The sequence below is a fragment of the Centroberyx affinis genome, unplaced genomic scaffold (assembly GCF_046629955.1).
Source record: "Centroberyx affinis isolate AG114_WGS23_722 - 3 ecotype Tasmania unplaced genomic scaffold, CSIRO-AGI_Caff_v1 ptg002350l_1, whole genome shotgun sequence".
Classification (NCBI taxonomy): Eukaryota; Metazoa; Chordata; class Actinopteri; order Beryciformes; family Berycidae; genus Centroberyx; species Centroberyx affinis.
The window spans coordinates 15,603-42,500 of NW_027280613.1; the positions used below are offsets into that span (position 1 = coordinate 15,603).

At 41.8% G+C, this 26,898-nt stretch overlaps 2 protein-coding genes across 3 annotated transcripts in view; both read left to right on the forward strand.

Moving 5' to 3' along the window:
- Window positions 1-4,106: 4,106 nt before the first annotated feature.
- Window positions 4,107-13,429, forward strand: mllt11 (MLLT11 transcription factor 7 cofactor). The gene is made up of 4 exons (XM_071533293.1): window positions 4,107-4,226; window positions 10,535-10,653; window positions 11,188-11,241; window positions 13,337-13,429. Exons 2-4 carry the CDS (start codon window positions 10,543-10,545, stop codon window positions 13,427-13,429), a joined length of 258 nt encoding a protein of 85 aa, XP_071389394.1. The 5' UTR covers window positions 4,107-4,226; window positions 10,535-10,542.
- A 3,464-nt stretch (window positions 13,430-16,893) lies between these two features.
- The window catches only part of gabpb2a (GA binding protein transcription factor subunit beta 2a), a 17,378-nt gene continuing 7,373 nt past the window's right edge, over window positions 16,894-26,898 (forward strand). The window contains exons 1-4 of one of the 2 annotated variants that reach the window (XM_071533291.1): window positions 16,894-17,778; window positions 20,419-20,526; window positions 21,904-22,071; window positions 24,172-24,366. In XM_071533291.1, coding sequence (XP_071389392.1) covers window positions 20,419-20,526; window positions 21,904-22,071; window positions 24,172-24,366 — 471 coding nt within the window. In that variant the 5' untranslated portion in view covers window positions 16,894-17,778. The other variant, XM_071533292.1, reaches the window with a different exon arrangement.

Here is a 26,898-nt window from a genome sequence, read left to right on the forward strand (position 1 = left end):
ATCAAATGTACATCCTGATCTCGTAATTACGAGATATTTTCATTTCACTGAACTATTATTGACTGTCCCAAATGTACATTTGATGTTTCGCCACAATGTCAAAACATTATGTATTCAGACAGAGACGGTGTGTTTGTGTGTATAGAGCATCTTTGATTCAGGTATGAGTCTGGAAAGGAAACGAGTTGTAAAATGGTGCATGTGCAACTCAGATACGGTTGACTCAGATCAGGCAGCAACAGATCAACTCAGATCGGGTAACGACATCCACCGCTAAGCTAACATCCACCGCTAAGCTAACATCCACCGCTAAGCTAGCTTTCTATACAGAAAACACTTCAGCTATCTGGAATATGACAATATTTAAACTGAAAGTAAATCCTGGACTTTCCCACCGGCACAGGCACAGTACAGCACCCCTCCCCCCCACCTCCCCCCCTTCACACACACACACACACACACACACACCTCTGTAAAACACCTAAAACACCCAGTCACCAAGCTCACAGCTCACCACACTGAGCAGAACATCATCCTGAAAACACACTCTCTAGAAAATCCTACAAAACAACACACACACACACACACACACACACCCACCCACACACACACACCCACCCACACACACACACACACCACTGAACACAGACCACAGCACCAGCATCGTACAATTAAAAGCAGCAGATTGCTTGTTTCCCTCCACGGCTCCTTCCTCTGAAACAGACTCCAGATCTGTAATTTGGTCCGGAGCCGGAGCCGGAGCCGGTCGGAACTCACCGGCAAAAACCATGACGACGACATCATCATCATCATCATCCACCGGGTGACATCACCGGGGGAAACCGGGAGGGGGATTCACCGGTGACACACGAGACTAGAGATTTAGTTCACACTGCTTCCTCAAAACGTTCCCATCCGTCCCTCTCTATGTCTTCTAGCTCTACATTCTGGGGTCACAGGAACAGTTCTGACAGCTATCGCCTGGATCCTGTGACCTTTGACCCTTGAACCCCCCCCCCCCCCACACACACACACACACACACTACTGGTTGTTTGTAATGTTGGAGGTCAAGGAATTGAAGCCGATTCTGCTGTTTTTTTACTCAGAGAATTCAGCCAAAAGCCTGAAATACAAACTAGAAATGCAGCTTTGTGACAATAGAAAACAGACTGTGAGTAGAATAGAATAGAATAGAATAGAATAGAATAGAATAGAATAGAATAGATTAGAATAGAGCCTGAATGTCACGTCCAACCAATTTACACACATGACCAAGTGAAGCGAGGAGACAGAGCAGCCGGTATGGAGGCTGTCACACACTTTTTCTTTCTTTTTAACTTATTTTAATAGGTTTTTTTTTTCATATTTGGCAACAAACCTCTCTTGTTTCCTCTCTTCTGCTGAAAGCCTGAATCATTTACCAGGAGAATTAATTCAACAGTAAAATAATCTCTACTGTTCAATGTCTGATAAAGATTTAGAGAAGAAGAACAGCCAGTCACCAATAGGAAAAAAAAAAAAAAAAAAAAAAAAAATCAATGAGGTTTTCAGAAAAGCAGTAATCCGTGCATTTCCATTGCTCTCCTGTGTTTATATAACTGACCACACACACACACACACACACACACACACACACACACACACACACACTGACTCTACACACTGTCAGGAGTCAGAAACAGCTCAGTGTAAAGTGTGAAGGCTGTAACAGGCTCTAAAATCTCTATTCTGGAACTAGAAACTGAGGTAAAGTGAGTTTTGACTGTCAGAAAAAACCTCCTCACCCCCCCCCCCCCCGGTGTCTCTGATCCTGCCGCTCCGCCGCAGCTTCACTGTCACGGCAGAACAGCAGAAGAAGAAGAACACAAGGAAGGATAGAAGAAGAAGAATGAAGCGGAATAATAAAGAAATAAGCAGCAGACTCACCCGGTGTGTCTCTCCTGATTCAGTCCTAAACCAGTCTGTCGCTGCTCTCTCTGCTTCTCTCTCTCTCTCTCTCTCTCTCTCTGCTGCTCTCTCTCTCTCTCTCTGCTTCTCTCTCTCTCTCTCTCTGTTTTGAGGTGTGGCTCGCGGTTCCAACCAGGAAATCCATCCTCAGCTTTTTCAAATGACGTTTTCTTTCTTTCTATTTTTTCTCTCTCTCTCATACCGGTTGAAGAAGTAATTCAACCAAACGGCGCCCTCTGCTGGCGGGAAAAACGCATCGCATCTGTGTGAACTAAAGCCTGGAAAATTTGTGCCTTATATTATTTTTAGATAGTTTCGTGACTGGTTAAACCTTATGGAAGCCCATTTCCGCCAGTGGGATGGAAAAAAACGGTCCTGTAAGTCATTATAATGAGAAACTTTCTCAAAATAATGAGAAACTTTATCAAAATAATGAGTTTGAGATCTTAGTTTCTCATTATAATGACTTTTACAGGATCTTTTTTTTTCATCACACTGGCGGAAATGGGCTTCCATAAAACCTATATGTGATTCTGAAAAAAATCAGAAAAAAATCAAACGCATTTTCCGCATTTATTTGACGGTTATGAAAATGTAAAATCTACTTTTAAATCAAGAAAAATATAAAGACTACGCTGTATATTGCAGACGGGCGTCGTGTTGCCATGACAACAGGAACAGCAGTTTCAGGTTAGCTTGGTAGCTCGAGGCCGTGGGATGGTCAAAATTAATTCAACAAAGTATGGAAACGGGCTGATTTGAGTTTTTATATGTCAGCTCTAATCTCGTCCGAACACGTTCAGAGATAAAGAAAAAAAAAAAGAAACAAGGAATAACTAAATAAACCGGACGCTTTGTGTCTGTTGTGAGTTTTGATGCTGTTTGTTAAGCTAGCTGTTAGAGCTAACGGCTGCCTACACACAACGGTTTTAGTAGATCTTCTTCTTCTTCTTCTTCTTCTTCTTTTTCTCTTGTTTGTGTGCCACACTCGCTTTAAAAGTGCAGTATAGGTTTTCTAAACACAGTCAAATGGGATTTTAGAGTGATTTTAAACTCAATATAATTCATATTTCTTCACTAGCAGAAGCACCGGCTGCTGTCTGAGCTTTGGATCTGACGGTTTCTGTGTGTTTTAACGGCTAAATGTTTGTTTCCAGCTGTAGTCTGACTCGATGGATTAAGATATTTTCAAAACCTTATTCTCCAGCTCGGCCTCTGTCTTTAATGTCCACTCTTTAGTTAATTCAGATCTTTATTGAACACGTATGAAACATTCAGATAGCGTGAAGAAAAGAGACAAACATGTTACATCACATGTCTTCACACAGGTCCGCACTGAAACAATACGACGATTCTACTGCTGCGTCCATTCAGACCGGTTTGTGTGTGTGTGTGTGTGTGTGTGTGTGTGTGTGTGGGTGGGAGTGGCTGTCATGTCACCCGGCTGCGTCAAGGTAGCCACAGTTAGCCAGAATCATACCGGAAGTTACATAAATTATATTGCCTTCAAAATAAAAGCGGTAAAATTGCGTAACTGCCACTGGGGGCAAAAAAAATAAGTGTTTGGTTGTACAGAACAACAAAAACCATCACGATATTCAATGGATTAGATTATATATGCATTGTAAAATAGATATATAAAAGGTTATATTGTATGATAACCCTTCATACATTTGGTATTTATGGTATTTCCTGATGCAAGATGCCCTACAGACACATACATGTAAAATTGCCTGTTCATTAAATTTAAATGTTAGGTCAGTTTTATTTATATAGACTGAGATCACAGTTTGAGTCTTATGTGGCTTTATGAAACAACATGAAAACAAAGTTATAACCTTAAAACCTTATTGAGAGAAAGGAAAAAAAATCCAATAAAACCTTAAAAAAAAAAAAAAAATGGGTGAAAATAAGGAAAAAAACACAGAAAGATTAACAGATAGAGATTAAATACATAATCATAACGAAACCACACCGAATAAAAACAGTAATAACACTGATACTTGATATAGGAATCATGAAAAATGTAGGAAAACTAAGATGTTGCATCGTCATGCAATAAGGCTTTTATTTTGAAAGGAAGTGACCGGAGGTGGTGTGTGTGTGACTGCGGTGAGCTTGACGCAGCCGGACAGAACCTTCAACCTGCAGCATCTGAACCTGCAAAACCTCCAAACCTCCAAACCTTCAACCCGCACCGCACGACGAACAAAGAAACACCGCCCGCCCCGCACGGCACCGCCCCGCCCGGCTTCTACTGCGACACGAGAAAATAAAGGTAAAGAGAGATTTTTATTCTGTTTTTCTGTTCCGTTATTCGGTCTTTTCTCCGTGATTCATCGGGTTTTTTCCTCCCGGCTGCTGATGGCGAAGCCTGCCTGCGTGCGAACATCAAATATAACGACACGTAAACCGAATAAATCTGCAAAAATATGAATATTACATCTGTTTGAAGAACGTCTAGAAGGCGTCATGTCAAAGAAAATGCAGATTAAAATGTATCGGCTTGTATCGATTCTGAATCAAAGGCCAAACGCCTTATAATTATGATTTATTTGAGGATAAAATTGAACAAACCGACAAAAAACACATCAAGCAAACAGAGATATTAACATTATTATTTTCAGATTGGCTTTAACTTTAATAAAACTGCAGCTCAGCCTCTCCGGCCTGCTGAGCCTGAGCGCCGCCGGGCCAACGCCTTATCAATACAACCTGATCTATCCAAATCCATCAGAATAAAGCCGGTCCGGGTCAGACTTCACAGACCGGCTGCCTCGTCACAGACCGGAGGACCGGAGCACCGGAGGACCGGAGGATTTCTGCTCTGATGCTTCACATTTATTTCTGTCCACAGCGACATGACCCAGTTTCTATTAGAGACACTGAGGGATCAATCTGGACCTGACACACACACACACACACACACACACACACACACACACACACACACACACACACACACACACACACACTCACTCAGTGGTGGAAAGTAACTAAGCACATTTACTCAAGTACTGTACTTAAGTACAATTTTGAGGTACTTGTACTTTACTTGAGTATTTCCATTTGATGCTACTTTGTACTTATACTCCACTACATTTTAGAGGGAAATATTATACTTTTTACTCCATTACATTTATTTCACAGCAATAGTTACCAGTTACTTTCATATAAATATTTTATATTTAAAACATTTGATCATCTTTATAAAATAACTATAAAATAGCATTGTTATAGATTAGACTACCCAAAAGTAAAGCTAAATTGTTAAGATTAGCTTCACGTTGACAACTTTAAAATGCTGCTTACATGTACATGTATGTCAATAAATCAGTATTAATATTCCAATAATTTATGAAAAATATAACTCTCTAAATGGGGACAGTTTGCATAATGAGTACGTTTACTTTGATACTCTAAGAACATTTTGCTGCCGATACTTATGTACTTTTACTTAAGTAAGATTTTGAATGCAGGACTTTTACTTGTAATGGAGTATCTTTACTTTGTTGTATTGCTGCTTTTACTGAAGTAAAACATCTCAGTACAATAAGATGAGCAGACCATAATGAAAAACCATTATGTAGTTTTATGTCACTGTGTGTGTTTTACATCTCAAAATATACAAAAAATGTCCAAAAAAAGGAATTTGGGGAATTTGACAACTGGATTTGAATCATATTTTGGACACTGTGCATTCTTCTTTTTTTTTTGTGTATTCTGAAAGTCAAAACATGTGGATCGTTTTCACTCTGAGATTCAGTTGATTAATCAATTAGTCGATCATTGGATTATAATTTTGTTAATCAACTATAATCGTTTTAGGAAAAGCAAGTCAAACTTAACATATTTCATACATGAGGCAAGTTCAAAGAGCTTCACATAAAACACAGAAAAGACAAAATGTGTCTGGTAAAATGACGTTAAAAAAGACAGATACAAACAGGTAAGGAAGGATAATAATAAATAATATAAATATAAAATAAAATTAGTAATTTATCAGTAAAAATACCAAACATTTGCTGGTTGCAGCTTCACAGATGTTAAGATTTGCTGCTTTTCTCTGTTTCATCTCTTTATATTCATCTAACAGACTGAGGAGACTGTTATCTCTCTCTCTCTCTCTCTCTCTCTCTCTCTCTGTCTCTCTCTCTCTGTCTCTTTCTCTCTCTCTCCCTGTCTCTCTGTCTCTCTCTCTCTCTCTCTCTGTCTCTCTCTCTTTCTCTCTCTCTCTCTGTCTCTCTCTGTGTGTCTCTTTCTCTCTCTCTCTCTCTCTCTCTCTCTCTCTCTCTCTCTCTCTCTCTCTGTCTCTCTCTCTCTCTCTCTCTCTCTCTCTCTCTCTCTCTCTGTCACTCTGTCTCTCCCAGGAAGAAACCTGAAGAATCACTTTGGACTCTGAACTGTGACAGATTTGTCTTTATTATTGACATTTGACTGACAAGTCAAAGATTCATCATCGATTAATCAAAACAATAATCGATAATGAAAACAGTCACAGCCCCTGGTCTTCCTGCAGTGTATTTACTGTCACTTTATTCTACTTTATGGTATTTATTTTTATCTCCTTTGTTTTTTTCTGTCAGGTTTTTATAGTTTTTTGACCTGCAGCAGCTGCATGATGTGAAGGTTTTACTGTGATTTTCATAAGGGCAGACAGTGTGTGTGTGTGTGTGTGTGTGTGTGTGTGTGAGTGTGAGTGTGTGTGTGTGTGTGTGAGTGTGAGTGTGTGAATGTGTTGACAAGAAAGACTCCACCCCCTTCCTCCTGGTGCATTGTGGGTATAAATGTCGGGGCGTGGCAGCAGCAGATGTTCCATCACTGAGCTCTTCTTCTGCTGTTTCCCTGTCAGTCAGTGTGATGTCATCAGTCTGCTGCTCAGCTCTATATAAAGAGAAGAAGAGCAGCTGCTGATTACATCTGTGATTCAATCATGTTCCTGAGATAGAAGTTTAAACAGCCAGTCTCTCCTCAGCCTGTCTCTCTCTCTCTCTCTCTTTGTCTCTCTCTCTTTGTCTCTCTCTCTGTCACTCCCTCTCCCTCTCTCTCTCTCTCTCTCTCTGTCAATCTGTCTGTCTCTCTCTCTTTGTCTCTCTCTCTGTCACTCCCTCTCTCTCTCTCTCTGTCACTCCGTCTGTCTCTCTCTCTTTGTCTCTCTCTGTCTGTCTCTCTCTCTTTGTCTCTCTCTGTCACTCCATCTCTCTCTGTCACTCTGTCTCTCTCTCTCTGTCTCTCTCTCTGTCACTCTCTCTCTCTCCCTGTCTCTCTCTCTCTGTCTCTCTCTCTTTGTCTCTCTCTGTCACTCCATCTCTCTCTGTCACTCTGTCTCTCTCTCTCTGTCTCTCTCTCTGTCTCTCTCTCTCTCTCTCTGTCTCTCTCTCTGTCACTCTCTCTCTCTCCCTGTCTCTCTCTCTCTCTCTCTCTCTCTGTCACTCTGTCTCTCTCCCTGTCTCTCTCTCTCTCTCTCTCTCTCTGTCTCTCTCTCTTTGTCTCTCTCTCTCTCTGTCTCTCTCTCTCTCTCTCTCCCTCTCTCTCTCTCTCTCTCTCTCTCTCAGGCAGAATTGAACAGAGTGAGTTATCTTCCTTGAACACAGAGACTTTGTACCTCGACATCAGAGGTTCAGACTGAGTTAGAGACTCTAATGATCTGTGGGGGAAACAAATATTAATAATAATAAACTTTATTTCTATAGCACTGAAGCAAAAACAGAGTTACAAAGTGAAGCAAAAATGAAAACACAAACACATAAAAATAATTTGATATAAAATACAATAAAATACGAGGAAGGACAAAAAAAATGTTTTTAAAGTGCAGTAAATATAACAATAAATAACAAAGAAGAACATGATATAAAACAAATGAGTTTTTTTATGCATCTGACATTTCCAACACTATTGACCAAGTCTCACGTCAAGTCTCAAGTCTAAATGTAGAACAGCAAGTCAAGTCAGAACAAATCAAGAGTCCAGTATCAATTTAATATCTTAAAGAAAACTAAATATCTAGGACTTTTCAATGCAATATGGTTTTAATAGGATAAAAACTTGGTAAGAGCATCATGAGTTTGATTTCTATAATCAGTTTCAACTTCAATAAATTCAATCATTCCATACAAATTCAGAAAACAGAATTTAAATTCAGTCGTCTGCTGGAACAAATCTCATCACTTTCAATCTAAGTCATTTACACAAACACAAGATCTCAAGTCAAGACTTTAGAAACCTTTTCAAGTCATCAGAGTACAAGTCAGAGTCGAGTCCCAAGTCACCAGAACCCAAGTCAAGTCAAGTCCAGTCTCAGGTCTTCTCTTCATGCATCAAGTCTCAAGTGATTAAAGCTGTGACTCGAGTCATGTGACCTCTGCTGTAGAAATGTATGAATGAAAGTCTGCAGGAACACAGTGAACTGAAACTCTTCTTCCCTCTGTCAGAGTCAGCTGTGATATTTAACAGGTCTGTGTTCAGGTCTGTGTTCAGGTCTGTGTTCAGGTCTGTGTTCAGGTCTGTGTTCAGGTCTGTGTTCAGGTCAGTGTTCAGGTCTGTGTTCAGGTCTGTGTTCAGGTCTGTGTTCAGGTCTGTGTTCAGGTCAGTGTTCAGGTCAGTGTTCAGGTCAGTGTTCAGGTCAGTGTTGGTGTGAAGTGGTTTAACACTGGGCCAGCTGGAGGCAGCAGCCTAAATATAAATCAGCAAAACAAGGATGAAAATAACCAGCCGGCCTGAAGCTGCTGAGCTGTAAATACCTGCAGACCAAAACAAGTCAGAAACCAGTTAGAAACCAGTTAGAAACCAGTCAGAAACCAGTTAGAAACAAGTCTCCTTTTAGCCTGAAAGTTTAAATTTAAGTTACAATTTAAGTTACAAATGTAAAGTTGTCGCTCCAAATGATTTGTGGTACATTGTGTTATTAAATTAGCCCAAAATGAAAGAATAAGTCCAAATAAAAACGTTTCTCCCTTTTCTTACCTTGTAAAGCTTTTTAAATCTTCTTCTTCTTCTGTAGAATTAAACTCTTCTTCTCTTCAGTAAAAAACACGTTTGAGTCCAGAGGTTCACTGCTGCTTTGTGTTTTAGAGCTCAGACACAATCTGGATTTAGATTATAATAATAATAACTTTATTTGTATAGCACTTTTCTACAAGCAAAGTTTACATACAATAAAACCCCCAAAAAAACAATGATGCAGAATTTACCACAATCACATAAATAAAACAGTTCAATAATAAACATGAATAAATAAAAAATAACAAAAAAAAGGAATAAAAGGTAATACAGGGGATAAATGGATACAACTAGAAAACAAACAGACGTGCAACTAAACACAGATGCAAACAGATAAAAGTGAACGTGAAGAAGAATCACAATTACAAAATAAACGATAAAAAGGAGATATGCTGCCGTTTAAAAGTTTGGAGCCACTGAGGAAACTCCAGACCCCCGAAAGATTCAGCAGCAGTTATGAACAGGAGGGAGATGGTTTTGTTTATGATCTGCTCAAGCTGAGTCTGAAAGAATGACAGATCGTCCACTTCCTGTTGAGGAAACCGTCTGAAACACTTTTCCTTAGAAGAAGAACAACTGCAACATCTAGTGATAGATTTGGAAATTGCAGCAAGTCAGTACTGTCAATACATGAAGTATTTCATCTCATTTTCTCAACATGTTGCACGAATCTTCACCTTTTTGATTTATGATTTTTTTTTCATATATATCTGCCTGGTTTTTATCCAGCAGCCTGAAGTCTGCTCCAAAAAAACCCAAAACAAATCTGACTCCACTTCCTGTAACTTTATCTAACATGATGGACTCGTCTGTCTCTTCTTCTGTGGTGTTCAGACCAGTTCAGAACCACGGTTATTATCGTTAACGAAAACTAAAGAAAGAAATAACGAAAACTAGGTGTGAAAAAACATTGTAATAAAAATAAAAACGAGGCTTTCCAAAAAAACAATAACTAACTGAAACTGTATTGTGTGTTTACAAAACTAACTAAAATAAACTAAAATTATAGAGAAAATGTCTTTAGTTTTCGTCTTTGTCAATTTATTTCATACATAAGCCTGGTATTTTGAATTTTTGAATCTCGCCCCTGACAAATACCCCATATTACAAAAGAAGACTAAAACTAACACTGAAACTAATAAAAACTAAACTAAAACTAAGCATTTTCAAAAAATAAAAACTAAACTAAACTAGAAACCGAGTCAAACCGAAATAAAAATAAAAACTAATGAAGAATGCAAAACTATAATAACCTTGTTCAGAACACATGAAGAAGAAGAAACAGCTGAATGTGAGCATCAGTCCAGACTTCATTTTGTTTCCTTCTACCCATAATCCCTTGTGTTTCGGGGTGGTTTCCTGTAGTTGGAGTGTCAGTTCTCCTGTTGGAGGACTGAGACTCTCGCTGCTGTTATTTGGTGCCAGCAGAGGTCAAAGGTCAAAGGTCAAAGGTCATCGCTCTGAAGGAGAAGAAGAACCTGTTCAGAACATGCTGGCTCCAGTCACAGCGGGTCACATGGGGCCCGTGACCAAAAAGTCAAAGGTTTGAATCCCAGATGTCAATAAATCTTCTGTTTTACGTTTCAGATACAAACATGCTGGAGAAGTCCAACAGCCAATACGATTCCTTCCTGTTCTGGAGGCAGCCAATCCCGGCCCTGGACCTGTCAGAGCTGGAGGACCTGGGCCTGACCGACCGCCAGCCGGCCAGCGGGGCCAGGGGAAGAAGAAGAAGACGTCCGGACCGAGGAGTCAGCAGGAAGAGGTGAGGAGGAGTCAGGAGGAAGAGGGGAGGAGTCAGGAGGAAGAGGGGAGGAGGAAGGAGGAAGAGGGGAGGAGGAGTCAGGAGGAAGAGGTGAGGAGGAAGGAGGAAGAGGGGAGGAGGAGTCAGGAGGAAGAGGTGAGGAGTCAGGAGGAAGAGGGGAGGAGGAAGGAGGAAGAGGTGAGGAGGAGTCAGGAGGAAGAGGTGAGGAGGAGTCAGGAGGAAGAGGGGAGGAGGCAGGAGGAAGAGGGGAGGAGGAAGAGGTGAGGAGTCAGGAGGAAGAGGGGAGGAGTCAGGAGGAAGAGGTGAGGAGTAGTCAGGAGGAAGAGGTGAGGAGGCAGGAGGAAGAGGTGAGGAGTCAGGAGGAAGAGGTGAGGAGTCAGGAGGAAGAGGTGAGGAGTCAGGAGGAAGAGGTGAGGAGTCAGGAGGAAGAGGTGAGGAGGTGAGGAGTCAGGAGGAAGAGGTGAGGAGTCAGGAGGAAGAGGTGAGGAGTCAGGAGGAAGAGGTGAGGAGTCAGGAAGAAGAGGAAGAGGTGAGGAGGAAGAGGTGAGGAGGCAGGAGGAAGAGGTGAGAAGGAGGAGGTGAGGAGTCAGGAGGAAGAGGTGAGGAGTCAGGAGGAAGAGGTGAGGAGTCAGGAGGAAGAGGTGAGGAGTCAGGAAGAAGAGGCAGAGGTGAGGAGGAAGAGGTGAGGAGGCTCGACTCGGTTTAACTTCCTGTGTCCAGACAGCAGACAGACCTCAGTGTGGCTCTTATTTCATTTTAAACTACAGCTCATAACTTAAAGCTCTGTTACCTTTATGGATTAATTTATTTATGGAACATTTATTTATAAGTAATAAAAATAAATCGCCATGTTTGGTTGGTGAAGACGAGGATAATACAGCAGTGTTCTCCTTCCTCTGCTCTTCTCATTACCATGGGTCCAGGCCTGTTTCACGTCGTCATGGTAACAGCTTCTGCACTGAGAATCTCCTGGATCTAAACTAGAGAAACACACTATCTGTGTTTCAGGCTCTCATACGTACATCAGACATTTTTTGTTAGTGTCCGAATCGTAAAATGATATTGTGGAATGATTTTGAGGACGCTACATATTTCCCACAATGCACTGTAATATGTAGCGAACAAGCCCGGTCACTAAAACGGTGAAAGTACCAGAATGCATTGCGAGTCTGTCGTCACCTGGCCGTTACCGAGCGACCGAGCCGTAACCCTTCTGTGGTTTTATAATGATGACATCATCCTCTTCTTCACCAAACCTTGTTTACTAATGCAAGTAAATAAACTTTTTTTTGGTACCAAACAGATGTCAAGCTATTCTAAAGATGTTTTCTTTTAACTGCCAGTTCATAACTAATTATAAATGCAGGTTTTGTTATGCTAATTTGAGCTCATTAACGCTAACATGAACATTGTGGTCTGTTGGTCAGGAAGGTATTTCTCTCTAGCTGCAGGTTATACGGTTCAGAGCTTATTGTCAGGTGTTTTTTGTTAATGTCAGCTAGAGAGAATCCAAAACCTGAAGGAAACCTCACAGCTGGATCAGTGAAGAGCTGCTGTGAGGAAATAAACTCCGACACAGAGAATATTTATTCAGACATAAGGTCGGAAAACACCGAGACGGGAACGTCGGAATATTTTTTTTCTCTTTAATGTCAGCTAGTGACACATATGTGGCTCTGAAGGAATATTGGTAACTTGTCAAATGTCAGCTGAAACATTTGTTTATGTGACTGGTGAACGCAGACGCAGGTTGATGATGAATTAAGTGTCTGAATTCACTCAGTAATCATGTGTGATTTACTGCTCATCAGTGCACTGATAGAGCAGAGCTGTATAGGGAAACACACAGGAGGGAAGAGAGATCCATTCTGTCACAGCCTTGTTCTTCAGCTGAAGTTCCTCTTCCATCATGAAGCAGAGTTTTAGCTTCAGTTTCTCCTCCACTGCTGTCATCTCTTGGCAGTCATCTCCTCATTTGCATAATGTCATTACATTATGTATCTAGTGCTAGTGACCGTTACAGCTGTGTTGTTCTGTTGTTCTGTTGTCTTTGTTGGATTGGTTTGTCAATAAGTTGCAAAAAGAAAGTTGCCACAGGAAGTTGTGATGCAGCAGTTTCTCAGCATGGAAGACAAACCAGACCACAACTCACAACTGACCTCTCTCTCTCTCTCTCTCTCTCTCTCTCTGCCTCCCTCTCTCTCTATATCCCCCCTTCTCTCTCTCTCTCCCTCTCTCTCTCTCTCTGCCTCCCTCTCTCTCTATATCCCCCCTTCTCTCTCTCTCTCCCTCTCTCTCTCTCTCTGCCTCCCTCTCTCTCTATATCCCCCCTTCTCTCTCTCTCTCTCCCTCTCTCTCTCTCTCTGCCTCCCTCTCTCTGTCTCTCTCTCTCTCTCTCTCTGCCTCCCTCTCTCTCTATATCCCTCCTTCTCTCTCTCTCTCCCTCTCTCTCTCTCTGCCTCCCTCTCTCTCTATATCCCCCCTTCTCTCTCTCTCTCTCCCTCTCTCTCTCTCTCTCTCTCTCTCTCTCTCTCCCTCTCCCCCCCCCCCCCCCTCTCTCTCTCTCTCTCTCTCTCTCTCTCTCTCTCTCTCTCTCTCTCTCTCTCTCTCTCTCTCTCTCACAGGGCGAGCTCTCAGAGTTTTCCTCCTTCAACTATTGGAGAGCTCCCATCGCCAGCATCGACTCCCTGCTGGCCGACCTGAACCTGCTGCTGTGAGACCGGAAACACCCGAGCCTCCTGACCCCTGACTCCTGACCCCTGACCCCTGACCCCTGACCTCTGACCCCTGACCCCTGACCCCTGACCTCTGACCCCGGATCAGTCCCCACAGGCTTCCCCTTCCTCTCCCCCTCTCTCCTCCTCTCTCCTCACCTCCTCCTCCCCTTCTCTAAAGACACTGGAGGAGAAGATCTTTTTGAATTTTTCGGTCATCCGCATTCGGGCACGTTTCCATCCGGCTGCTCTTTCCCAGATAAAAGAGGATCAAAGTCTTAAGTTCAAACCTTTGATCTCTCAGTGAAGCGACCGTCTCTCCTCTTCTTTTTAGACCGAAGGATTCCCACGAGAGTCTGCAGGTTTTCTCTCAAACCCGCAGACTCTCGTGCCTCTCGTCTCGGGTCGCGACGGCGTTCGATTTGAGTTTAGCAAAGTAAGCAAAGAAGGAGGAGAAAAGGAGTAAAGGATGTCGTTGCTGTCAGATGAAAGCCTCATATCTCCAAAATGTCTGTTGTTTTTTTAGATATTAAGAAAAACAACCTTCTGTTTAGCCCTGGAGAGAGAGAGAGAGAGAGAGAGAGAGGGTTTGAAAGGGTTTCGTAAAGACCAAGAGGTGGGAGAATTTTCTCGACCCTTAGAGGAGCATCTGATCCTTCAGCTGAGGGGAAAACATGAAAATCAACAAAATTGGAGATGTGAGGTTTTCACACGATAACAGAGAGAGAGAGAGAGAGAGAGAGAGAGAGAGAGAGAGAGAGAGAGAGAGACAGGGTTCCTACACAGGTCTGGAAATTCTGGAAAAGTATTAAAAATGAATTTGATCATTTCCAGGTCTTGAGTAGTTTGGGAATTTGAAAAAAAATGTCTGGAAAAGTATGGAAAATGTTGCGGTTCAGGTCCGATACACACATCATTCTAGCTTTTATGTTGCTGTAGAGCCACTTTGAGTCCACAGGTTTTGTTGATGTGAAGAATAATGTTCAGATAGAGGGACGCTCTTATGACCCAGCCGCTGTCAGCATGCATTATATCAAATACAGACCAAAATCAAATCCGGTCAAGAACATAGGGTCTGGGAAAAATATGGAATTTTAAAATGGAAAGCGTGTAGGAACCCTGCCAATCATCTCACATATTCTGATATTTGTGGCTGTGAAGAACAATCTTCATCTATACAGTGATATGACCTAGTTAGCAGGGGCAAGATGTCTATCTGCGTAAATCATATTGAACACCAGACAAAATCTTCACAACAAATCAAGGTCTGGAAAAAGTATGGAATTTTTTAATTGAAAATGTGTAGGAACCCTAGAGAGAGAGAGAGAGAGAGAGAGAGTGTTGAGATTGAATCCTGGTTTGGAAGAAACCCCAGCGGCCTTCTGTTGAGTTTCTGCTCTGAGCGAGAGAAGAAGAAGAAGAAGAAGAAGGAGAAGAAGGAGGAGAAGAAGAAGAGCTGAATCTGTTTCATCCTGGTCTGGTTTCCCAAATTCACCCTGAGTCTGAGTCCGGGTTCGTTCCCCGCCGAGCGCTGAACTCGGTCTGAACCTGCATTTGGGGAAAACCCGTTTTTTTTTTGCTTTTGGGTTCGTTTTTAGAAAAGACACTTTATTTCAAAAAAAGAAGGGAGATTCACAGACGAGTGGGAGAGGAGAACGAGGAGAGGACTGCAGGGGGGGGGGTCTCCTAACAAAAAAAAAAAAAAAGAAATCAGATTGTGCTCCTGTGTTATATAAAAATCCACATTAACAGAAGGAAGCGGTGCCTCGTGTTTCTGTTCCGCTGTGAAAAAGTTTCACTTCAGATGTGGAACAACTTCTGAAGGTTTGTGGTTTGTGCCAAAATGGAAGGAACCGGAAAGATCCTTAAGATGAACGAACAAAAAAAAATAAAAAATACACCGACTTCCCTTCCTCTTTATTAACTCACACTGCTGACAGGCAAACTGTTAATTAGTCCCCCGATAACATAATTAGATCAGTTTGTTCTAGTCGGTTAACATCAGATCACCGTGTCACATGTGAAGCTGATCGCTGATTCTCAACCTAATCAGTGACTTTGATCGTCATTCCACTGAAGAAAAATCACTGCTATTGATCTCAAACTGTCCCCGTCCTTCAGCGTCAGGTCTGTTTTATTAACAGATGAGAGGGAGAGAGAGAGAGAGAGAGAGGGAGGAGGAGAGGAAGAGAGGAGAGGAGAGGAGGAGAGGAGAGGAGAGGAGAGGAAGGTTTAAATTGTCTGTTCCTTCTGCCTTGTTTTACTCGTTTCTTCATCCTGTTTGTATTTATTGATTAGTTGCTGCTGTGTTGACTTGAGCAGGACTCAAACTGGTGCAATAGGAACCTGCTGCAGTCACAATGAAGGGAAATTTACTTTTTTTTTTTCACCTTGGTAGCTAATTTTCCATGTCATGATAAATAAACACTTTACAATAAACATCAAAAAATTTACTTTTTTTTTAAATTTTCTTGTATTTTTATATCAAAATCCCATTACTGTTACTTCTGGAAAACGGCATATTTTTTATTTTTTATGTTGATTTATTTTATTTTTTGTGGTTACTTCATGGTGTCGCTGCCAGCAGGCGCACAGGACTTTGACATAAACATCAACTGAACCCCAAAAAAACAAAACAAACAAAAAAGAAAGATATCCAATGTGTTTACACTGCTGAGCGATCCGTCCTGCGCCCCCTGCTGGTTCAAAGGGAAATGAGACTGTACTGTTATACCAGGGTAATAATAATAATTAATAATAATATTAGGCTAGGCTTGTGCAAATATATTGTATGGAAATTAAACACAAACGCCTTCAAATGCTTCAGTAGCTGGAAATCTGCTGTTTGTTTGTTTTTTCCCCTCTGGTGAATTTTCTCTTTATTTTCTCATGAATATTATTTTTCTGCAGTGATTGTTGAATGTTATAGAAAGTTCTGTCTGTTTCTGGTCAGCTGTCAGACTTTGTGCTCATGATGGTTTGGGTTCATAGACAAAGGAACACAGTGAACCAAACTGACTGACTGATGTGAAGAAGGAGAGTGAGGAAGAGGAGGGACGCTGCACACCGACTAGAGAGGAGAAATGAATCATGAGCTGTTAAAGTAAAAAATGTCCCAAACAGAAGTCTGACTTTTCTCAAATAAAACCTTAATAAGAACTCAGATCTGTGTGTTTTTGTTGTGAATGTGTGTGTGTGTGTGTGTGTGTGTGTGTGTGTGTGTTTTTCCAATGGGAGGAAAAGAAAATCATGAAGGAAGACAGGAAGACAGCAGCCGGTCTCAGCAGTCTGTTTATTCCAAACTTCAACACTGATCACAGCTCATTTGTAATAAAGTCTCATGATCTTCACTCCTCAATGTTCTATCACATGTATTATTAGTATTTTTTAAATTATGCTTTTTTTATTCCACAATGCAAACAATCCACAAGACAAAAAGGTTCATTTAAAAACAAAAAAAGGACAATGAAGACAGAAAAGTAAACAAAAAATGCTAAAAACAATAACTGAGAACGTAAATAGATGTATGAAGGCTGTACCAAAAAGCACTTGTGTACATTTATATAAAATACACATAAGCATAAATATACACGTGCACATACATGTGCATATCGTCACACATATATATCATATCTATGTGTGCATATCAGTACACACATAGATAAATATCATATATTAATCAAAATGTGTACATACAGTACATACACACCTGTGTAGACACCTACAGACACCACAGTGCAGCACAGACACCTGAGCTCATTAAATATAATCAGACAGATACAGACTTCATATAAACTGATAGTATACTGTATATCCATATCTGCTGATACTAATGTGCTATCAATTGCGCCTTTAAAGCCATCTATTCCCAAAATGAATTGTTATTTGGAAGGTTTATTTTCAAACTGTGGGTCTTCAGAGAAAAGGTGAAATGTAAAAAGATGTAAAAAGTGTTTGAGTTTATGTTCAGAGCTCCAGATGAACTGCAGCAGCCGGGATGAGAAACTGATGTAAACACGGTCTGAACTCCCAGCTCGGCATGAAGGAATGCAGCAGTCTACAGCTGACCTGCGGTCAGCCGTCTGTTCTGTGTTACAGTACAGCCGGACGGCCAGAGGGCCGGGTAACTGACCTGGGATCTGTTCTCCAGTCCGCACAGTGAGCCCGCCCACAGGAGGTTAAACTCGCTGGCTTCCACCTCCGGTGTCGCGGGGCTGCCATCTTTCTACCCGATAAAATACTAAAATAATTGTTTTTAATCATTTGTGCGGGTGAACAAGTCTAAAAACTTGGTTCCCGTCAGGAGACGCAAACTCACAAGCGGACCAGCTGGAAACCAACAGCGGAACAAGGTAAGACGCGCTTCAATTTAACTTGCTAACGGTCTGCATCAGGCTACGGGCTAACAGGCTAACTAGCTGGGACACACCATGGTCAAGTTAGCCACATAATCGACGGGAGTTCCGGTCAAGATTTTCAAAATAAACGGAATTGACAACATTCTTTACAATGTTTATTTTGGTTGTTGTTGAGTAACTTGACCTTTACATTTATATGGTAGCTATCCTTCTAAAATGTATGGTACTGTTTTTCTGGTAAGTTTGTGTTAACGTCATGCAAAACATTTTGAGTTACCTTATCAGCTAACTGTTCTCTCCTGTTGGCATGTAAACCTACTAGCATAAACCTATAAAGTGTAATGACATATAGTCATCACAGAATCTTCAACTACAGATTCACTCCATGTAGAGCAAAGAATGTTCCCTGTGAGTATTTCCATACAACTGCTGTTACGCAAACTTCAAAACATACGTTTTTATAAAGTATGAGGCTTTACGCTTTTACTTTGAAGGCCAAATACTGTAACTTCCTGTTTTATACGGGCCAAATCTAGCTAACTTGACGCAGTAAACAAGCCCGGAGGAGCCAGACAAGCGGCAGTGGCGCCTAATGTCCATTTTTTGCGCATTGTGGGTTGCAGCTTGTTCCGTATTCAGCTGGTTTTCTTCATCGCGAGCTGGGTTTACCATACGATCTCTACAGAGAGGGTTTTGTTTTGTTTAGCTAGCTAGCTTGCTAACTATTAGCTGAATTAGCATCCCGGCTGGTTAGTAACAAACCTGGGCACGGTAAGTAGCTGGTCCGCAGTCCTCGGTGACAAAAGGCCATTGTACATTGCATTTGCATGCCAAACAGCCACAAAAAATAACCCAAATAACAGCAAAACCGATCAATCAGTTCCCCCGAAAGCGATTTGATGATGCGCGCGAGAAGAATGCTAGCTAGTTAACCGGATGTGGAAGTAGTTTTTTCTCCGTGTGTAAAATAGGAAATTTCTCTTCTGACTTCCCCCGGAAAACCAACAACTTAATATCAAACAGTTTCCTGTCTGTGTGACTGTAAATGTGTTGATGAGGGGGGGAACCGTGTGAAATGTCCGTGGTGGTAAATAATAGTCAGGGAGGGGAGACGGAGGTACGTGGCACATGGCGGACTCTTTTCTTTCCATGAAGGCGCGTAAAATGGCTCCTCGGCAGCAGGCAGAGCTGCGGCCGCGGGGAGAAAAGCCTCGTCCGTCTCTGTAGTGTCGCAATCATAACTGCCATAACGTCACGGCGTCCATTATCGGACAGAATGTTGTGCTAACTTAGCTCTGGCTAAATTTCAGCATTTCCAATAAAAGCCCGTCAGCGCTGCCAGTAGAAGCACAAACACACCGCCGATAGGTTAGCAGAGTCAGTCTAGCTGTAAAGCCAGGTATCGATCTATCTATCGATCTAGTTTATTAAAGTTAAGCTTCGTTTAGTTTCCGTTATCGATGTAGCGCCTAAAACCTCCCGAGTTGAAACCCTACTAGGTCCATTATCGGACACAGCCAAGCCAGGTCGCTGTTAACGCCTAATGCCTGATATTTTTTTGTTTTATATTATCTTGTCCAGTACAGCACAATAATTCTGCCACAAAAGATGGCATATGCTAATCCCCAAAGCAATGTAAACACTGTGGACTGACATGTTGTAGGTGGTTCGTCGTCCAGATTTTGCGGGAAAAGTCAAACGGGGACGTGTCCGATAATGGATATCTGGGCGCCGGCTGTCCGATAACACGCATTTTTTAACTATCCAAGGAAGGGGCATGTTACAAACATCTTAAGTAGTGATAATTTTGTGTCTCTTTTTTAATGGAAACTTGTACTAGTATCTTGTGGTGTATTTTGCCATCATCACACTATGAAATAACTGTATTGCAGAAATACAGAAATATTTAAAAGGTTTATATTTCCAGTGCTTGAGTGGAACAGTGTTTTTGTGGCTCTGTGTGAATGCTGATCATTATATATAGGGATAGTGTAGTCAATCCAACTCGGTATAAATCTGCACTTTTGGATTGTGCAACATAACAAACAGCAGATAGGAGGCTGCTATCAAACTGTATGACAGAACTGGGAGTCACAACACACATCTGCCATCTTGCTCAGGATCACATAGGATGTTAATTTGCATCTTTAATTTGGATGAATTTACCTCTTTGTTGGCATCAGTTGTGTGTGTGGGATTAAATTGAATCCCCAGTGACTTTAAATTACATCAATATTGTGTGAGTAGAAGAAGAATATTTTCTTCCCTCAACAGTTTGGTAATATGTGTCAGATGATTAGAATAACAGATGTGTAACAGATTATTAGAAGAATATCATATTCACTTCACTTCTCTCTCTCTCTCTGTCTCTCTCCCTCTGTCTGTCTGTCTCTTTCTCTGCCTCTCTCTCTCTCTCTGTCTCTCTCTTTCTCTGCCTCTCTCTCCCTCTCCCTCTCTCTCTGCCTCTGTCTGTCTCTCCCTCTGTCTATCTGTCTCTCTCTCCCTCTGTCTCTCTCTCTCCCCCTCTGTCTGTCTCTCTCTGCCTCTCTCTCCCTCTCTCTCTCCCCCTCTCTCTCTCTCCCTCTGTCTGTCTGCCTCTCTCTCCCTCTCTCTCTCTCTCTCTCTCTCTCTCAGATGTCGTTGGTGGACCTCGGGAAGCGGCTGCTGGAAGCGGCTCGTAAAGGTCAAGACGACGAGGTCAGGAACCTGATGGCCAACGGAGCTCCGTTCACCACCGACTGGGTGAGGAACCTGTCCTGAACACCACTGAACACCATGTTAGACCCGGCTCAGAGGCAGGAGAAGCAGGCGGGTCCAAACAAAACACTCAGCTGGTGTTAAAGCCGGTTCCTGAAGCATAATGACCAGTACATATCAGCAGGTTCTGATGGTAGAGACTGAAACACAGTGAACGGATTTCTGCATTCAGAAACACTGCCACACCAAGGTCCATTCAAAAATCTGGTAATTTGTTTTTGCCTTGCTTATCAGCAAAAAACACTCATCGGAAAATATAATTGGAGACTTTACTACTAATCGGTAGGGTGTTCTGGTAAATTCGGCATGTATATAATAGCGCTGGGTATCGCCACTGATTTCCCGAATTGATTCGATTCCGATTTGATTCGATATCGATTCGGTTCGGGATATTTCGGTTACAATACCAAATTTGCTTGGATCTGAAAGAGATTCTCAGAGAACTAATGCTGTAAATTGTACAAGGAACCCTCTAACCTGGTGCATTATTAAAAATATTAATGTTTACATTTAGAATTGACCCCAAAGCAGTTACATTAATGTACTTTTTATTTAACATGACCAACACACTACAAAAGTCAACACAATATAGTGCATGTTGTGACTCTACAGGCATATATTGGGCACATATTAAAAGATCGATCGCGGGATTTTATGAATCGATATCGGATCATTCAAATGAAGATCGATTTAAATCGGAAAATTAATTTTTTTAAACCCAGCCCTAGTATATAATCCTCCAAACAGCTTGGATTTTAACGGAGCGGACCATTTATGAGCCGGGAAGTGGTGCCAGCTTTGGACCTGAATTTATACATAGACCCTTAAAAGATTGTGATGTAAAATTGATTAGATAACAAAAGGATCCTCTGGGAATCATGTGGGGAAAAACAGACATCCAAAACACTCCAAAATCTATTAAACAGCCTTTATTCTATTCTAACTATCCCAGATATTCTCATTTCTTTACTGGATGTATAAAACCCCCTGACTTCCTTCTCTCTCTCCCTCTCCCTCTCTCCCTCCCTCCCCCTCCCTCCCTCTCTCCCTCTCCCTCTCTCCCTCCCTCCCCCTCCCTCTCTCTCTCCCTCCCCCTCCCTCTCTCTCCCCCTCCCTCCCCCTCCCTCTCTCTCTCCCCCCCCTCTCTCTCTCTCTCCCCCTCTCTCCCCCTCCCTCCCTCTCTCTCCCCCTCCCTCTCTCTCTCCCCCTCTCCCTCTCCCTCTCCCTCTCTCTCTCCCTCTCTCCCTCTCTCTCTCTCTCTCTCCCCCTCCCTCTCTCTCTCTCCCTCTCTCTCTCCCTCTCTCCCTCTCCCTCTCTCTCTCTCCCTCTCCCCCCCCTCTCTCTCTCTCTCTCTCTCTGCAGCTCGGCACGTCTCCCCTCCACCTGGCCGCTCAGCACGGACATTACTCCACGGCGGACGTCCTGCTGCGGGCGGGCGTCAGCCGGGACGCCCGCACCAAGGTGGACAGGACCCCTCTGCACATGGCCGCCGCCGAGGGACACACCGTCATCGTGGAGCTGCTGGTCCGGGTCGGTACAGACGGGGGTTTAGATTTTCACTGTCTGGCTGGAGTAGAGAAAGCTTCAATTTCCAGCTACAGATTAGGGATGAAGAATTAATCGAAATTTTATCGAAATCGAAATATGGCCCAGGGTTCGTACGGTCAGGAAAAACCTGGAAATGTCATTGAAATTTAAAATGAAATTTCCAGGCCCTGGAAAAGTTATGGAAAATAATATTTTTGGAAAAGTCATGGAAATATAGCTAGAAAGTGTGCTGTGAGCCGGGGAATCAGTAGTTAACACTGGCATTCCTCCCCCAATGCACTATTTCTCTCTCTCTCTCTGTCTTTCTCATTCATTCTCTTTGTCTGTCTCTCTCTTTCATTCTCTCTTTTTCTTATGCTCTCTCTCTGATAGAAAATGTGATGGCATTTTTGATTTATCTTTTGAGACATTGACAAAAATGTTAAAGTGGTATTGGATTTAAAATATGACAACATCTAGGTGTGTCTGGTGTTTATTTGTTCTAGAGAGGCACCATGTGTTTGAAATGCGGACCTAATTTTACTTGTACAGTGATACAGTACAAAATGTTCAGTGGTACCGCAGAGAAGTCATTTCTTTTGGTCATGGAATTTAAGTCAAAGGTTGTGGAGAAGTCATGGAAAACTCATTGAAAATCATTAGTGAAAAAGTGTATGAACCCTGATGGCCTACTGCAATTTTTCAAATCGCAGGAGGTGCAATATTTGTTAAAGGTGAAATGTGTCAAAATATCATTTTAAAGTAAATATTGTGGTGCTGCAGAGATGTCCTGGCCTACACATCATATTCTACAGACTGAAGAAAACATCTTTGTTTGGTACAGATCCCCGCAAAAATCACACCATAATCATTTTAATACGTTTTTCAATGAAAATGAGAATAATGATGTAAAAATTATCATTCCCTCTAATATCGCAAATCATATCGCAATTGCAATATCAGTCAAAATAATCCCAATTAGGTATTTTTTCAAAATGGTTCAGCCCTAGTGTTAACTAAATGCCTGAAATTTAAAGCGAAAATACGTAGCAGCTAACTTTTGATTTGAGTTTCTCTTCGATAACTAGGAGACCTAATGCCTAAACCCGGGGTTCCCACAGGCCTCGAAAATCCTTTAAAGTTTGTGGATTTGAAAAAAAATACAATAAGGCCTCAAAGGCTTTTGAAAATGAATGGAGGCCTTGAAAGTACTTGATTTCTTAAAATGAAAATTGCACCCAAAGCACCCAGATTCATCGATGATCCCCTCCGCTCTCTGGAGTTTTGGATCAACGCTTCACATCCTGAGGAAAACCTGAGATTTCTAATTCTGCCCGATGTCACGTCTTTACCCCAAAAACATTTTGAATACTTAAATTTCACCAAACAAGACTTTGAAAGTCAGTGAAAAATGTTTGACTTGTTGCACATTTGATTTGATTTTAGATGTTATTTAGATTTTTATTTGTGTTGTAAAACTATCCTTAGTTTCTATAAGTTAAAGCAGCATTTTATGATTTAGTTATTTAAGAAAAAAGTCAACTGTCTTGTCATTGATAAGATAAAAAATGTTTAAGTAAATGAAGCATATTCCAGTAATGTTTTAAATAATTATCGAGATTAGGGCTGGGCGATAATTCAATATTATCGTTTATCGTCTTTCAGTGGAATCATATCGTGATGATATGAAGACATTTTGATATCGTGACACATTTCTGCTGTCTGAATCGATGATGACAAGCAAATTTTACTTAAAAACTCTGATAAAATGAGGTATGATAGGAATATTATTTGAATATTTCTGTTTTGTTTGACATCACACCCTAACATCACCATTCGGTTCAATGAGATGAAGATTAATTTGATTATTTAACGTGATTTTGCATACAGGAACCATATCGTGATATATATTGATATCGAGAAAAATCCATATGATTATCATGATATTGATTTCAACCATATCGCCCAGCCCTAATCGAGATAATCTTACTGTGAAATGTTCATATTAGCACAGGCCTACTTCACAGTATTTCAGGGAAATTGTCAACTTGTCAAGGTCCACTGACCCCCCCCCCCCCCCCCCCCCCTCCTGTGTGTGTGCAGAGCGGAGCGGACATCAACGCCAAAGACATGCTGAAGATGACGGCGCTGCACTGGGCGGCGCAGCACGGACACCACCGGGTGGCCGAGACCCTGGTGAAGCACGGGGCCGACGTGCACGCGCTCAGCAAGTTCGACAAGACGCCCTTCGACATCGCCGTGGACATCCAGCACACCGAGCTCATGCTGCTGCTGCAGGTAAGGGGGCGAGGGGGGTTTGACCTTTGACCCCTTTACTGTTTGTCCCTTCTTTTTTTTTTTATTGATGTTTTTGTGTAAATTGCCAACACCATAGCTCCTGCATCACATTGCTAGCTTGCCTGGGAAGCTAAGCAGGTTTGGCTGTGGTTAGTCCTTGGATGGGAGACCACCTGGTGCTGGAAGTGGTGTTGGAGGACCAGTAGGAGGTGCTCTTCCCTCTGGTCTCATGCATAATATCCCCACTGCCCCAGGGCAGAGACAGGGACTCTGTCCTGTGAGTGAGCACCGTCCTTCGGATGAGACGTTAAACCGAGGTCCTGACTCTGTGGTCGATAAAGAGTAGGGGTGTAACCCCGGTGCCCTGGCAAAATGCCCAAACAGGCCTTCCTTCCATCATGGCCACCTAATCATCCCTCGTTACCTAATTGGCTCTTTCAGTCCTCTACTCTCCACTGAGACAGCTGATGTGTGGTGAGCGTTCTGCCGCAAACTGGCTGCCGTGCATCACCCAGGTGGGTGCTGCACATCGGTGGTGGATGAGTTGAGTCCCCCCCCCCCCCTTCCCCCCCAGCACTCAAGTGCTTTGAGTACCTAGAAAAGCGCTATATAAATGTAATCAATCAATTAAATCTTACAATATAGTACAGTCCTTACATGGTATAAACCATCACCATCATACAGATTTACACTATTTTTCTCAAAGAAAACGATATAAAAAAACAAAACAAAACATTCATGCCACAAGTAAAAACAAAAATAAACAAATAAATAACAAAAAAATACCACGTGATCAGATCCTGTACCTCACAGTAACCAGTTACATTATAAAAAGGATAAATCCTTATCTAGATCTCGGTCCTTTCAGTTATCATCAAAAAGTGACCCCACACCTCCTCTCTCCCAGCAGCTCTGTAAGTCAGCCTTTCATATGATGCCGTGCGAAACATTAGTTCCATGCATTCATCAAAGGTAATAACAGTGGATGACTTCCAGTGTCTCAGTGCAATTCTACATCCTGTTGTCCGTTCTATACCACAGTCTTTGGTATTTAGATAACCTGTTATCTTCTGCTAACAGTCCAAGTAAGCACACCGCTGGAGAGTTAGGTCATTTCTCATTCAACACTTTACTCAAAAATAATACAATTTTGTTCCACATATATCTTATTTTCTCACATTCATACAACATATGTACCAATGTACCCGTTTCTTTAACTGTTTGTCCCTTCTAATGTCTGTGATCTAGAAATGGCTAGAAAAAGCTTGTTCTATTTTTTGCACTCATTGGACTCATCACTCAGTTTGGTTGCAGTCAGGAGAAACGTACAAGAATCATAAATACATCGCAAACATAACAATTAAAATATGTCACATAAACCATAATAGAATCGCAATTATATGACAGAATATTGTAGTTGTGATTTACACTGTGATTGGTATCATCACAAGTTTTTGTCATACATTTTTTTAAAACTTTGAAACTGTTTAAAGTGATTTTGTTAAAAAACTAGATGTGACTGTGCAGATTTACTGAGTTTGAGTCTGATCAAAGGTTTTGATTCTAAAACTCTCTGAAGAAATTAACTGCAGACTCGACAGATTTGGAAATTGCAGAAGTTCATACTGCGATTTAGATTTTTTTTTTTGCTATTAATTTTCAGCTCTAATGGAGCGAAGGCTGCGAAGCTAGGTTCAGGCAGGGAACTCGAGTCACGCTGCAGTCATGTGATACACACTACAACTCTTATCAAGCGCCCCCCTATCAATAAGGTGGTTTATTTAAGCCCCGCCCCCTCTCAATAAGGTGGTTTATTTAAGCCCCGCCCCCTCTCAATAAGGTGGTTTATTTAAGCCCCGCCCCCTCTCAATTAGGCGGTCTATTTAAGCTTCCCGCACCTGCTAACACACCCCAACATCCACCTGTAGGCTCTGAGTCCAGGTCTCCCCCGGGGGGAAGTTCCCTGTTGTATTGTCTAGACGCCAAACTAAACTCTGTATATATATTTGCATTCATTCTCAATAATCTGCTTACGTGAGTTGGCAGACTGAACTAGTTATGTGTGCACATTCTGGATAAGATCGTCCAATAATTACCAAAATAGGGAATATAAATGTAATTTTTTTGTATCTTGATATCTGACAGCATCGAGCTGCTCTCCTGTACTGTTTATAAAGGTGAAATGCAGTAACTGAGAAAAAATAACAAATTGACACTTAAACCTTTGGGTTTTGCTCACAGCCTGCGGAGATAATTAACATTAGAAGCAGAGTTTGACTGCAGAGTGGAAACGCCTCTTCATGCAGACGGAAACAGCTGCACATGTAAACATAATTACAGCTGTCGGGTTTCCACCTCTGGCATGAAACATGTTTTTCTGCGTTAAAAACCCCTAAGAGCTTTAAATATGTTAATATATGCAGCTGCTCTACAATGCCCTGTGACTGTGCTTTACAGTATGATCCCAGTGGCTGATGTTAATTATGGCCAGAGGTTATGGGCAAATGGAAAATAGATGAGGAACCGAAAGGG